At 39.2% G+C, this 15,557-nt stretch overlaps 1 protein-coding gene across 1 annotated transcript in view; it reads right to left on the bottom strand.

Moving 5' to 3' along the window:
• PTBP3 (polypyrimidine tract binding protein 3) overlaps positions 1-15,557 on the bottom strand; it is a 120,994-nt gene that overhangs the window by 56,119 nt on the left and 49,318 nt on the right. Inside the window, 1 exon segment of the mRNA XM_017886743.1 lies at positions 6,437-6,606. Coding sequence (XP_017742232.1) covers positions 6,437-6,606 — 170 coding nt within the window.

The raw sequence follows: 15,557 nt of genomic DNA, 5'->3' as shown, positions 1-15,557 counted from the left end.
TTTTTTGAGACACAGTCTCACTGTCGCCCAGGCTGGAGTGCAGTGGCATATCTCGGCTCACTGTAACCTCCACCTCCTAGGTTCAAATGATTCTCCTGCCTCAGCCTCACGAGTGGCTGGGATTAACAAGCACATGATACCATGCCCCCGGCTAATTTTTGTGTTTATAGTAGAGATGGGGGGTCATCATGCAGGCTGGTCTAGAACTCCTGACCTGAAGCGATTCACCCGAGTCAGCCTCCCAGAGTGCTGGGATTACATGTGTCACCAAATCTTTCGTACTCAATGTTTCAAATGCTTCCAATTAACACCCATGTTACTTTTGAAAAAAGGTTACATATAAATATGTAAAGGTATTTCCTGTGTTTTACATTTATATATATTACACACACGTGCACACATATATAAACATGGTATCTACATCTTCATGTCACGTTTACTTGTATGTATGGAATCACACTTAACTTTGGCCAGAAAACAGTGCTGTTTGGGGAATATCAAGTTTTACTTTAAATAATTCTATGCTTTTGAATTTTTTTCAATAAATGTATGAAGCATTTTAATTTTTTAAAGGTTTCCCAACATAAGAATCATGATTCTTAAGCATTCCTTAAAAAGGCATCTGAAATTCCAGTCTAAAATGATGGGAAATCATGCGTGCAGCATTGACAGACAGCATTATCTTAAGGTACCAAGAATTCTCCCCATTCCACACCCTCTCTCTATCCCTCAACCCTCAAAAAGCATTGTGAAGAAAATGTTTCAGTGATCTCCTTACCATATTACCCATCACCACTACCACCAGCTGCCCCCAACTCATACACTCATATGGCTTTAGTGTTCCCAGGGCTTAGGTTCCTTTTTTTGTTTTTATTTGTTTTTGAGTAGGAGTCTTGCTGTGCTGCCCAGGCTGGAGTGCAGTGGTGCGATCTCGGCTCACTGCAACCTCCACCTCCTGGGTTCAAGCAATTCTCCGGCCTCAGCCTCCCGAGTAGCTGGGATCACAGGTGCATGCCACCACACCCGGCTAATTTTTGTATTTTTAGTAGAGACGGGGTTTCACCATGTTGGCCAGGCCGGTCTTGAACTCCTGACCTCAAGTGATCCACCCACCTTGGCCTCCCAAAGTGCTGGGATTAGAGGCACGAGCCACCGCGCCTGGCTTTAGGTTCCTTTTTAAGTACTGAGGCATTCAATAAAACATAGACATGCACATATATGTCATATTTAATTCTGAGGCACAGGCTGAGTATCCCTTATCCAAAATGCTTAGGAACAGAAGTGTTTTGGATTTCAGATTTTGAAATATTTAATATTTGCCTTAGATACTTACTAGCTGAGCATCCCTAATTCAAAATTCTGGAATCCAAAATGCTCCAGTGAGCATTTCCTTTGATTGTTATGGTGCTCAAAAAGTTTCAGATTTTTGAGCACCTCATTTTCAGATTAGGGATATTAAACCTTTATCACAAAATAACGCCAGGTGTAGTGGCTCATGCCTATGATCCCAACGCTTTGGGAGGCCGTGATGGGCAGATCACTTGAGGTTAGGAGTTCGAGACCAGCCTGGCCAAAGTTGTGTAACCCCGTCTCTACTAAAAACACACACAAAAAATTAGCCAGGTGTGGTGGCAGGTGCCTGTAATCCTAGCTTCTCGAGAGGCTGAGGCAGGAGAATCACTTGAACCTGGGAGGCAGAGGTTGCAGTGAGGTCAAGATCACACCAGTGAACTCCAGTGTACTCCAGCCTGGGCAACAGAGCGAGACTCCGTCTCAAAAACAGAAAATAGTTTATAATCTTCCAAATACAGAATATTAAAAAAAAAAATAAGGGACAAAAGATCAATTATTCAAATTATGGAAATCTGAGAACTTCCTACACTCACTGAGTCTATATTGATTTAAGTCATTCAAGTGACTTGATATCTGTAGTCATTGTACTAACAATAGATATCTCAAGAATGACTCGGGAAAAGGTTAGCTGGCAAAAGCCCCTTGACATTTGTATTTTATAGTATACACAGTTTCCTCTTACAGGAATAAGATACTTACAAAGCTTTAAGGTGGTAGATTTTGTCCCCATCTCACTCTTTTTATTTTATTTATTTATTTATTTATTTAGAGACAGAGTCTCACTACACTGGAGTGCAGTGGCACAATCTCAGCTCACTGCAACCTCCACTTCCTGGGCTCAAGCAATCCTTCCATCTCAGCCTTCCAAATAGGTGGGACTACAGGTGGATGCCACCACACTTGGCTAATTTTTTACAATTTTTGTAGCGACGAAGTCTCACTATACTGCCCAGGCTGGTCTTGAACTCCTGAGCTCAAGTAATCCTCCTGCCTCAGCCTCCCAAAGTGGTGGGATTCCCACCTGTAGGTGGGAACCACTGTGCCCAGCCTTTGTCGCCCTATTTTAATGATTAGTTAGAAAGATAAACTATAGACACTAACGAACCATTCTGAGTCCTCAAAACTACTGGTAAGAACATCTCAAAAAATTTAAAATGCAGGAACCACTCCTGATACAAATCAACAAAATTTCTAGTTAGACAATCCAATTCTTTTTTTTACTACAAAAGAACATATTTATTTATTCATTCATCCATCCATCCATCCATTTTTTTTTTTAACAGATAGGGGTCTTGATATGTTGCCTTGCCTATTCACAGGCACAATCCCACTACTCATCAGCACAGAGTTTTGACCTGCTCTGGTTCTGGTCTGGGCTGGTTCACCCCTCCTTAGGCAGCCTGGACCACACCGATGCCAAACTTAGTGTGGATACCAAATCGACTTAGTACACTACAGTCCAGAATGCCCAGACTCAAGCAATCCTTGAGGCAAGTGCCACCATCCCCAGGCACAAGAGCATTTAATTAGCAAGCACATATCAACCATTTCAACTTATGTATAAAACATTTACAATTTATAAAATATGAATTTGTTAACACCAAAATTACTGAACACAGGAAATGGCAAATAGCTCTACATCAAACTATTTCTTTGTTTATAGTTACCTTACTTGTCAAATGTTTCCACATAAAGTCTAGAAAAGCAGTATTAACTGGACAGATGTTAAACATGATGTATAACTGTACCAACCAAATGTAACAACTGAACCAATGAAATGCTCCAAATGAACTACCAATGTTCTATGAAACAGTGATGTTAGCCATGTGACAGTGGATGAAACATCACAAATCAATCAACCCACAATAAACAAACAAAACTCCCCAAGCAAATAAAATTCCACTATCTTAAAAGAGCAAAATTGACTTCAAGTCATTTATACTATTTAAAAGGTAAAATGTCCGTAATGTAATTTGAAGCCATTATCCACTTGTGTCAGTAATATATTTTTTCTAATTTTCTAAGACAATAGGATAAAATGGTCAAGGTAGGAAAAACAGCTTCATCTTTCAACAATTTGTAAACAATAATATTCACTGTATGGGCATATTTCTGCAAACTTCTTTCTAAATGTTAAGAACATACTCAATTTCTAACAGTCACATAAAGGAAAAGCTAAACAATATACTTGGAATATATGATTCTTGTCACAGGATTTTCTTTCTTACAGTATATAGGATCTAAAATTTCATATGCTAAAATAATTTTTTTCCACATGCAGTCCAGTAATTATTTACATTTTATTTAAGTATCTAGTCAAAAAGTCCAATTCTGGCCGAGCGCGGTGGCCCAAGCCTGTAATCCCAGCACTTTGAGAGGCCGAGGCGGGCGGATCACGAGGTCAGGAGATCGAGACCATCCTGGCTAACATGGTGAAACCCCGTCTCTACTGAAAATACAAAAAACTAGCCGGGTGAGGTGGCGGGCGCCTGTAGTCCCAGCTACTCGGTAGACTGAGGCAGGAGAATGGCGTGAACCCGGGAGGCAGAGCTTGCAGTGAGCTGAGATCCGGCCACTGCACTCCCGCCCAGGCCACAGAGCAAGACTCCGTCTCCAAAAAAAAAAAAAAAAAGTCCAATTTTAATAGTACAGAGTGGAGAGATAGCCAAAAGTCACTACCCAGAGGAAGGCTGGTAAAAATAATCCCCATTTGGCCCCCAATACTTCACCCTCCAAATGCCCTGAGAAAAGTTATCACTCACGAGTGGTTCTAGTGACTCAAATCAGAATCTCCTGCTCAAGTGTATTTACTAAAAAGATATTTTTTAAACAGGATTTGTGATCAAAACACAAGCAATTAACGTAACACTTACGGTTAGCTTACCGATAAAAATAAACCCAGAATCAGTAGCAGAGACAAAGAAAATTATGGTGTTGCCTGCTCAGCGTTTCACAGGCAATTAGCCATTAGACATGGCCATGTGGTCTCTGTTCAAATCCTGCAAACCATACTATTCTCAATAGTAGCAATTGTGTTAAAATAAAGATCTAACTGGCAGGGATGCACTGTCTCCAAAGGATTTAAGACAAATGTGGAAATACAACAAGGGCCAAATATTAAGGCATGTTACACTTAACTTCTCCAGATCTTAGTAACCTCATGTGAATTAAAGAGGATATTAAATAAGTGATTTACTAAATATAGGGAACTCAGTTAGACATCATCATCCAACCTCTTTCATGCCCAATGCTTACTATTTATAAATGTATTTAAAATGTGTTTCTTGAACTTATTATTTATCAAAAGCAGATGAAACATAGTAATATATCACAATGTACTACAAAATACCTAGGGCCTAGATTTGTTGTCCTCTTCTTTACAGTAATAAACAGTATAAAAGATTTTAAGGACAGCCAAAAACTTGGAAAAAACTAAAGAATTCATCCCAGTGGAGTCTGAGTTGGAACAAGAGGACATAAAATTATTAAAATCCACATGACAAGTATTATATTTTTTGTCATGGTCACCACAGAAACAAGTTTTCTTATTCATCTTAAGAAGAACCTGTCACCTTCTCAAATGAAAACTTTTTTTTTTTTTCCACAGGCTGGAGCGCAGTGGCCACATCTCAGCTCACTGCAAGCTCCACCTCCCGGGTTTATGCCATTCTCCTGCCTCAGCATCCTGAGTAGCTGGGACTACAGGCGCCCATCACCTCGCCCAGCTCGTTTTTTGTATTTTTCAGTAGAGACGGGGTTTCACCACGTTAGCCAGGATGGTCTCGATCTCCTGACCTCGTGATCCGCCCATCTCGGCCTCCCAAAGTGCCGGGATTACAGACTTGAGCCACCGCGCCCGGCCTCAAATGAAAACTCTTTACAGTCTCTTCTGAATTATGAAAGAAGACACATATTAATTCTATACCTAAAATAAACTGACTTTTTGAGAGGACATTATTTTGACTAGCCTCCTGCACTACACCCCAGCAGATCAGTCCAAACTAAAATGGAGTCACTCATGCAAAGTAAAGCAAGTAAATCCCCAAACAAACCAGTTTTTCCTGAAAACAGGAGATTCGCAGCAACCAATCAGAAACAGAATGGCCTACCTGAATCAGCACAATAAGTTCCTACTGCTTTGACCCTTACAAGAAGAGTAAAATGTAATAACCTGGTGTTAACAAATTCACTTTTTAAACAATTGTTACTTCCTTGTTCCCACCTTACAAAAACCAACTATTCTGTCTTGCCCAGTGGAACATTCATTCTATTTTAAAGAATGAGGTGTTGCTCGGTTCTAGAATCACAAATAGAAGCCAATCTCATCATGTTTAAAGGTGTTGTGATTTTGTCTTTTGACAATACTATAACTTTTTCTTCTTTTTTTGGTGAGACGGAAATTTACTCTTGTTGCCCAGGCTGGTGGAGTGCAATGGCGTGATCTCGGCTCACCACATCCTCCACCTCCCAGGTTCAAGCGATTCTCCTGCCTCAGCCTCCCAAGTAGCTGGGATTATAGGCATGTGCCACCATGCCCGGCTAATTTTGTATTTTTAGTAGAGACAGGGTTTCACCGTGTTGCCCAGGCTGATCTCGAACTCCTGACCTCAGCTGATTCGCCTACCTTGGCCTCCCAAAGTGCTGGGATTACAGGCGTGAGCCACTGCGCCCGGCCGACAATACATTTTTATCTAGATTTTTGAAAACTTAACTGTTCTTTAATTTGCCAAATGAGGTATAATTTATATCCTATCAGCGTTTTCTGCTAATCACAGGACATTTGACAAACCACTGTGTAATACAAAATATAAATAAAATTAAAAACAAATTAACTAAAAGAAAATAAAAAATCTGTGTCTTAAGAAAAAACATAAGTCAATGGATAAGAGAAATCCTGTTTCTTGTGTTACTATGGTTTGTTGCTTCCTGTTACACACCCCCCCAAAAAAATCTACTTTTAAAACTAATTTATGTTCATAATATGAAATTTTAAAAATATAGAGAAGCTCAAGAAAATAAAAATTATCGGTAATACTAACATCTGGAGATAATCACTCTTTGTCAATCTTTAAATATTACATACCTGGCTTTTTCCTTTCAACATCAAAAGATTAGTTACTTTGCCAAATGGTAGACCTAATGATATGATCTCTGCTTCGGTGACATCACATGGAATTTTTCGAAGATGGAGAACACGGGAAGGCGAACAGGGAGGTCTATCTCGTTTAAATTTCTTGCTGTCATTCCCATTAGCTAAAAAACATAAGATTCTTTTTTAAATTACTGAAACTAATTTGGGTTGACATACTACCTTAATCATATTGTCACATTTAATCCTAAATGAGTTTTGGGTTTTGAACTTCAGGGAAACATGGGGCTGATGGGGGTAGGTGGAAAAGGAGAGTAGAAAACAAAACCAACTACCTTTTAATAAACGGGTGCTTTTGGTTTTTCACAGTGGGTATTAAATTTTTTAAAACTGAAGTCTCATTTTAATTCAAGGAAAAGTATAAGGGGTAAATGAATTATGTTATTTCAAATACCTGTAAATACTCAACTTTTCTTATGAATAGAGAACACTATTTATGATGTCTTTAAGGTATTTTAAGGACATTTTTCTAATTTATTCTATTGCTGAATAAATAAATTAGGACAATAACATTTCAGGAAAGACTATGATAAAAATCTGGTATTTATCACATCCTAAGAAGATATGGATTTGAGCTGTGTATTTATTAAAATAAAATTTATTTCTTAGGTGTTAATAGTCTTTAGTTTTTAGAAGCTAAATTGTAGTTTCCTATGATAATCTTACTCCTTATTATATAACAATAATTCTTAACGTAAGTACCACCTTGCTGAAAATGCAAATTTCCAAACCCACCCAGACCTACTGAAGCAGAAGCTCCAGGAGTGGAACCCAGTGACCTGCTTCAACAAGCCTTCCAGGAGATTCTATTTACCCTAAAGTTGGAGAATTACTGCTGTAAAGTAAAAAAATTCATTAAGCTAAATGTATTTATATCCTATTGTTTCAATACTGAGAATAACTAGAATTGACAAGCCTGTAAGCAACACTTATGTTTATGCAGGTAAGATTCAGAAAGGTTTTTCTTCCAGAAACAGAACCAAAAGACTAAAAACAAATTACTTAAAAGCTAAAAGTTTCATTGCAATGTTGTTTGATCACTAAATACCCTATTTGCCACTACTCGGAGAAAATATAATCTTTCCAAATGCCTAAAATATCATTTCTCTAATGAAACTACAATCAACTGTCTGTGATCCTAAACAAATTTCATAAGGACCAAATAAAAATTAATATAGCCATATTCCATATCCATCTGTATCTGTGGCACAGAACTCAACTTGTTTACAACTAGATAGGTTGACTTAATACCCAAACTAGCACTTGTTCCCAAATTCTCTATGTTCATGAATGCAAGCAGCATCCTCCCCAGACCTAAAAGACTAACAATACCTAGAGGCCCATACAGGTCTATGTACCTTTATATAGCAAATGCCTATGTCAGATTATGGAAAATAATTGGCACACAAATGTTTACTGGATTAATTAATGTGGAAGGCAAGAGATTCTATCTGCTCGTCTCCCTTATCAATCACCGATAAATACTGATTTTCCCTCCAACATAACTACTGATTATATTCTTTCATTTCCACTCTCAAAGTCACCAACCTCACCCTGATCTTGCCCCCACTTCAGCTCTCCCCTCCTCTAATTTCACTCTCCCTGCTTCCCGTATTCTGGGGATCCAGTATCGTATCAATGTTAACTAAAATAGTGCATCAGGCCCGGCACAGTAATTCACGCCTGTAATCCCAGCACTTTGGGAGGCTGAGGCGGGCTGATCACCTGCAGTCAGGAGTTCGAGACCAGCCTGGGCAACAGGGCAAGACCCCCATCTCTAAAAAAAAAAATACAAAAATTAGCAGGATGTGCTGGCGTATGCCTGTAATCCAGGTACTTGGGAGGCTGAGGCAGCAGAGTTACTTGAACTCGGGAGGAGGAGGCTGCAGTGAGCCAAGATTGCACCACTTGCACTCCAGCCTGAAACCCTGTCTCAAAATAACATAACGTAAAGTAAGGTAAGTAACATAACATAAAGTAACGTAACGTAACATAACGTAACATAACGTGTATCATGTCATTATTCTGCTCCAAAAACCTAAACAGGTACCAAATACCTAAAATGTCATTTCACTTCTAACTTTCAAACTTTTTCACTTACATTGCCTCATTTGAGTCTCATAAATACCCAAACCAAAGTGTAAAGGTAATTTCAAAGTGTCTTACTACTCCTAGAAAACCGTAAGTAACTTGACACTGACAATGTAAATTTACAAAGGCTTACATGGACTGTGAACAATAACAAATGATAACACTGGCACTAGAGTAAAACAACAAACATCAGAGTACTACTGGATGGGGGTGAGAATGGAACAGGGAATGTCTGTCTGGCACCCTCCCTGCAGGCATAGAGCTAAACAATAACACTACCAAGGTGGCCTTGCTCAATCAGCACAAGGAGTTACAGGATGGGAGAAAAGGACTAGAGAAACTTTCTAAAGGCATGAGGCTCCTATCAGTTTACCCAGAATATTCCAACAAGAATGAAAGAACATTTAAAAAGTTGTTTCTTTAATAGAGGCATTCTATGTTCGAGAAAATGTGAATACCAAACAAGTTACCTGAGCTCCCATTTATGTTGCACTTTCAAATAAAGAGCTAAGATGACAAATTTTTACCAAGAAATGTGCAATTATAAATCACCATTTTAGGTTGTTAATTGTTCCATATTATAAAATACCCGGGCTATGTTAAGAGCGCGGAGCTATGAAATCAGATATCCTGTTCTGAGCAAGTTACTTAACATCACTAAGCCTCAGATTCTACTCCTGTAAAACGGGTATAACAAGAATATTTTGAAATTTTAATTTGTTCTTTTCAATATATTTTAAATGCTCAGCACAACATCTAGTACACTGTAATCAATAATATGCCTAGCGTTTCTTAAGAAAGACTGTTTTGCTTGGAGATTATGTTCTATTTTTTCCAATCAAAACGGTAATTGCAAATGATAGCGATTTTTTGCACTCGATGTCCTTATTTGCCATAATTAAGACATTGCCCCAAATTAACTGAACATATTATTATTGTATGAAATCTCAAAATCTAAGAATGACTCATTTAGGTGACTGGGAAAGGGTTATATGTAAAGATTTGATAGATAATCTGAAGATGAAGAATGTATACCATCATAAGCAATTGTATGGCCATGATTTAAAAGCCAGTAGGAAAAAAGGAAATTCAAATGTACTGGACACACAAATTCAAATAATTCTTTTCTATACAAAAGGACAGAGTACAGTTTCCAAAATCTTAATATAAAATAAGCATTCAAAATATTTTGCTTGTATAAATCGTGTTGTATTTTACTAAACTACATATTAAAAACTACAAAATGCCCACTACGTATTAGTCATGCTTCCAAAGAGCTATGTGAAACAGGGTTTTTAAAAATTCGTAATATTCCCACCTCAAAACTAGAAGATTCTGTCAGGAAAACTACTTGCGAAACATGGATTCATTTTTTAAAAATCAACTTTATGAGGGCTTACTTTAGATAGAATAAGACATCCACCCACATTTTAAACGCAGGGTTTGATGAGTTTTGACAAATAAAATCCATATAACCATCACAAAAATCAAGACATCCCAAAAAGTTCCCTAGGAACCCTTTGCAGTTAGTCCTCCCTACCAAACCCCCAAACCCCACCCTGGGCAATCTGAACCCTACAGATCACTACAGCTTTATCACCATTCTTGAAATGAGGTACCTATTTGGGGAGAGTTCACATCTTAACATTTTTTGAGTCATCTAAACCATAAACATCATGACATTTCTGAATGTATTTAGATCTTTTTAAGTTTCTCTCAGTAAAGTTCTGTAGTTTTCAGTGTAATGGTCTCACACATAGTTTGACACCTTTATCCCTAAGTACTTCATAATTTTTAACGAACCAGTAATACTTTAAATTTTTTGTCATAATAATTGATAATATACAGAAACACAACTGACTTTGATATCTTGATCTTGTATCCTACAGTCTTGCTAAATTCTTTAGTATTTGTACATACACAGTTTTCTTACTCTCAAATTTATATGCTATTTATTTATTTAGAGATAGAGTCTTGCTCTGTCACCCAGGCTGGAGTGCAGTGGTGCAATCGGCTCACTGCAATCCCCACCTCCCAGGTTCAAGCAATTCTCCTGCCTCAGCTTCCCTAGCTAGGATTACAGGCGCACACCACCACGCCCAGCTAATTTTTATATTTTTAGTAGACACGGGGTTTCACCAAGTTGGCCAGGCTGGTCTCGAACTCCTAACCTCAGGTAATGCGCTCACCTTGGCCTTCCAAAGTGCTGGGATTACAGGCATGAGCGACTGTGCCTGGCCTGCCGTATATTTATTTTATTTATTTGTTTTTTTTACAGCTTTACTGAACTAGCCGGGATTTTCTGTCTGCAAAATGTTGAATACAATCAATGAGACTGGGCATCCTTGCCTTGTTCCTGATATTAAGGGAAAGGCATTATCTTACACTATCGAGTATAATAATGCTAGCTGTAGTTTCATACCTTTATCAGGTTGAAAATGTTCCCTTCTATTCCTAGTTGGCTAACAATTTTATCACAAAAGGAGTTGAATTCTTTCAAATGCCTTCTCCAGATCTCTTAAGATGAACAGATTTTATTTTGTATTCTGTTACACTGATTTTCAAATGTAAGCACTTTGTAGAAACCCTACTTGGTCATGACACATGTACCATGATTTTTTTTTCTCACTCTTCATACATGTGTGTATGTGTGTGTGTGTGTGTATGTATTCAATTATATATTATATATATAATTGAATGTGATTTTTTTTTTTTTAGTTTAGAGATCACTAGTTATAAGAGAGATATGACAATCATTTGAAAGATTTCAGAACTTCATTATTTCAGAAATAATGAAAGCATTATTTCCATGATGAGAGATTTCAGTGGGATGGGCAGGTTCATGTTGATGCCATTTCAGTGACGATTTATTTCAGTCTACGTACTTTCCAAGATGTCTAAATAAGAAAAAATCCTTGTTGCTAGGCACAGTGGCAAGTACCTGTAGTCTCAGCTACTGAGGAGACTGAGGTGGGGTAAGATCACTTGAGGAAGAGTTTGAGACCAGCCTGGGCAACATACCAAGACCCCGTTCTCTAATAAAAATTATTAATACATAATCTCTATCATTTAGAATTACTTTAGTGCCTCCATATTTTGGGAGTACAACTTTATCTCCAACTTTCATGCTCACTGGTTGAATCTCTCCATTCTTTCCTTCAGAGCCCAATCCAACAGCTACCAACTATCGCTTACAATACTTTTCCTTGAGATTTTTCTGGAAGCATAATGCCTGTGGTTTTAGCTGTACTCTTTTCAACCAACATTCAAACAGCAGAAGAAACTTACTAAATGCTTGTCCTGCCACGATTTCCACCGCTGCAGCTTATACTCTGTTCTCACACTGCTACCACAAGGAAAAACCCGACTTTAATATCTTGCTTAACATTTTTATGTCAATATTCATGAAAGATAATAATCTGTAGTTTTCTTTAGCTGCAGTAGCGTAATACTGGCATCCTAAGAGGAAGTGGAAAGTGTTCCCACTTCCTTTATATTCTGCACAGTCTGTGTAGGATTGGTATTATTTACTCCTTATATGTCTGATAGACTTCATCAATAAAGCCGTATGGGACCGTACTTTTCAATAACTAATATGACTTTTTAAAACAGCTATATGGCTTTCTGAGTTTTCGATTCCTTTTGCTTCAGTTTGATAATTTGTGTCTTTCAAAGAATTTGTCCACTTCATCTAAAGAATGAAATTAGCTTAAAATTTCATAATATTCACTTAATCTACTTAGTCTGCTAAGGCTACCATACAAAATACCACAGACTGGGTGGCTTAAACAAGAAAAATTTGTGGAGGTTAAAAGCCCAAGATCAAGGGTTTCTGGTGAGGGCTCTTCCTGTCTTACAAACAGCTGCCTATTTGCTGGCTGACTTTTCACAGTGTCCTCATACAGTCAGAAGAGAGGACGTGCAAGCAAGCTCTCTAGTGTCTCTAAGGACTCTAATCCCCTCATGAGGATGCCACCCACCTTCATGATGTAATCTAAACATTATTTCCCAAAGGTCCCAGCTCTAAATACCATCACATAGCGAGTTAGGGCTTCAACATACCAATTCTGGGAGGTTATAAACATTCAGTCAATAATAACATCCTTCTAATGACTGTAGAATCATTTGGCAATTTGTATCTTTTATTTTTTTAAGTCTACTTAGATGTATTATTATTAATTTTATTTACCACATAAACAACTACTGGTTTCATTAATTTTTCTCTACTGTTTTCTGTCACTGACTTTTGCTTTCATCTTTAATATTTCCTCTTTTCTATCTACTTGTAGGGTTGACGAGATGCTTTTTTTTTTTTTTTTTTGTTTTTTTTTTTTTTTTTTTTTTGTTTTTTGAGACGGAGTCTTGCTCTGCCGCCCAGGCTGGAGTGCAGTGGTCGTTTCTCAGCCCCCTGCAAGCTCCTCCTCCCGGGTTCACGCCATTCTCCTGTCTCAGCCTCCCGAGTAGCTGGGACTACAGGCGCCCGCCTCGTCGCCCGGCTAGTTTTTTGTATTTTTTTAGTAGAGACGGGGTTTCACCGTATTAGCCAGGATGGTCTCGATCTCCTGACCTCGTGATCCGCCCGTCTCGGCCTCCCAAAGTGCTGGGATTACAGGCTTGAGCCACCGCACCCGGCCCGGGTTTAACATGTTCTTTTTCTTCTAGTTATAGCTGGAAGCGTAGATGATTCACTTTAGACATTTTTTCTTTTCTAATATAAACATTTAAAACTATGTATTTCCTTGTAAGAACAACTCTAGTGGAACCCCACAAACTTCATTAAGGTTTCATTTTATTTCTGTTCAAAATACCTTCTGATATCCCTTGTGACAACTTCTTTGATCAATGGGTTATGTTTTTCTTTTTTCTTTTATTTTCTTTTTTTACTATTTGGTAAATGTTCCCCCCAAATTTTTGAAGATCTTGCTTTTCTGATTTCTAATAGAATTCTAATGAAGTCAGATAATTTACATGATTTTAATCACTGTTTAAAGAACTAAACTTATTTTAGGACCCAGAATACAGCCTGCCTATCTTGGTGATATGGTTTGGCTGTGTCCCCACCCAAATCTCATCTCAAATTGTAATCCCATAATCCTGATGTTGTCTAGGTAGGGACCTGGTGGGAGGTGATTGGATCATGGGGGTGGTTTCCCCCATGCTGTTCTTGTGCTGGTGAGGGAGTTCTCACAAGATCTGATGGTTGTATAAGTGTGTGAGAGTTTCTCTTTCACACTCCCTCTAACCTGCCACCATGTGAGACTTGCCTGCTTCCCATTCTACCATAATTGCAAATTTCCTGAGGCCTTGCCTGCCATGGGAAACTATGAGTCAATTAAACCTCTTTTCTTTATAAATTATCCAATCTCAGCAGTTCTTTATAGCACTGGGAGAACAGACTAATACAGTAAATTGGTATTGGTACAATGGGATACTGCTATAAAGATACCTGAAAATATGAAAGTGACTTTGGAACTGGTAACGGGCAGAGGTTGGAACAGTTTGGAGGGATCAGAAGACAGGAAGATGTGGGAAACTTTGGAACTTCCTAGAGAATTGTTGAGCAAAATGCTGACAGTGATATGGACAACAAAGTCCAGGCTGAGGTGGTCTCGGATAGAGATGAGGAACTCACTGGGAACTGGAACCAAGGATACTCTTGCAATGCTTTAGCAAAGAGACTGGTGGCATTTTGCCCCACCCTAGAGATCTGTGGAACTCGGAACTTAAGAGAGATGATTTAGGGTATCTGGCAGAAGAAATTTCTGAATAGCAAAGTGTTCAACAGGTGGTAGAGCATAAAGGGTTGGAAAATTTGCAGCCTGACCATGTGGTAGAAAAGAAAAACCCATTTTCTGGGGAGAAATTCAAGTTGGCTGCAGAAATTTGCATAAGTAATCAGTAGTCAAAAGTAGTCAAATGTTAATCACCAAGACAATATGGAAAATGTCTCCAGGGCATGTCAGAGATCTTCACAGCATCCCCTCCCATCACAGGCCTGGAGGCCTAGGAGGAAACAATGGTTTCACAGGCTGGCCTGGGCCCTGCTGCTCCGTGCAGCTTTGGAACTTGGTGCCCTGCATTCCAGCTGCTCTAGCTCCAGTAGTGGCTAAAAAGGACCAAGGTACAGCTCAACCGTTGCTTCAGAGGGTGCAAGCCCCAAGCTTTGGTAGCTTCCACATGGTGTTGGGTCTGCAGGTGAGCAGAAGACAAGAGTTGAGCTTTGGGAACCTCCCAGATTTCAGAGGATGTATGGAAATACCTGGATGCCCGGGCAGAATTCTGCTGCAGGGGTGGAGCCCTCATGGAGACATTCTACTAGGGCAGTGCAGAAGGGAAATGTGGGGTTGAAGCCCAAACATACAGTCCCTGCTGAGGCACTGTGCCTAGTGGAGCTGTGAGAAGAGGGCCACTGTCCTCCAGATCTCAGAATGGTAGATCCATTGACGACTTGCATCATGCGCTTGGAAAAGCCACAGGTACTCAACACCAGCCGCTGGCACTCAACACAGCCACGGGGCTGAATCCTGCAAGGCCACAGGGGTGGAGCTGCCCAAGGCCTTGGAAGCCTATTCTTTGCAAAAGGATGCCCTAGATGTGAGATGTGGGGTCAAAGGAGATTATTTTGGAGCCTTAAGATTTAATGACTGGCTAGACATGGTGGCTCATGCCTATAATCTCAGCACTTGGGAAAGCCGAGGCAGGCAGATCACTTGAGGCCAGGAGTTCGAGACCAGCCTGGCCAACATGACAAAACCCCATGTCTGCTAATAGTACAAAAATTAGCCAAGCATGATGATGTGCACCTGTAGTCCCAACTACTCAGGAGGCTGAGGTGGGAGAACCACTTGAACCCAGGAGGTGTAGGCCGCAGTGTACCAAGATCATGGCACTGCATTCCAGCCTGGGAAACAGAGCGAGAATCCATCTCAGAAAACAAAACAAAAAACAATAAAAAAAAAAAAAA

This window comes from Rhinopithecus bieti, unplaced genomic scaffold (assembly GCF_001698545.2).
Source record: "Rhinopithecus bieti isolate Rb0 unplaced genomic scaffold, ASM169854v2 scaffold_16175, whole genome shotgun sequence".
Taxonomy (NCBI): Eukaryota; Metazoa; Chordata; class Mammalia; order Primates; family Cercopithecidae; genus Rhinopithecus; species Rhinopithecus bieti.
This window is presented reverse-complemented; position numbering and strand designations above follow the sequence as displayed.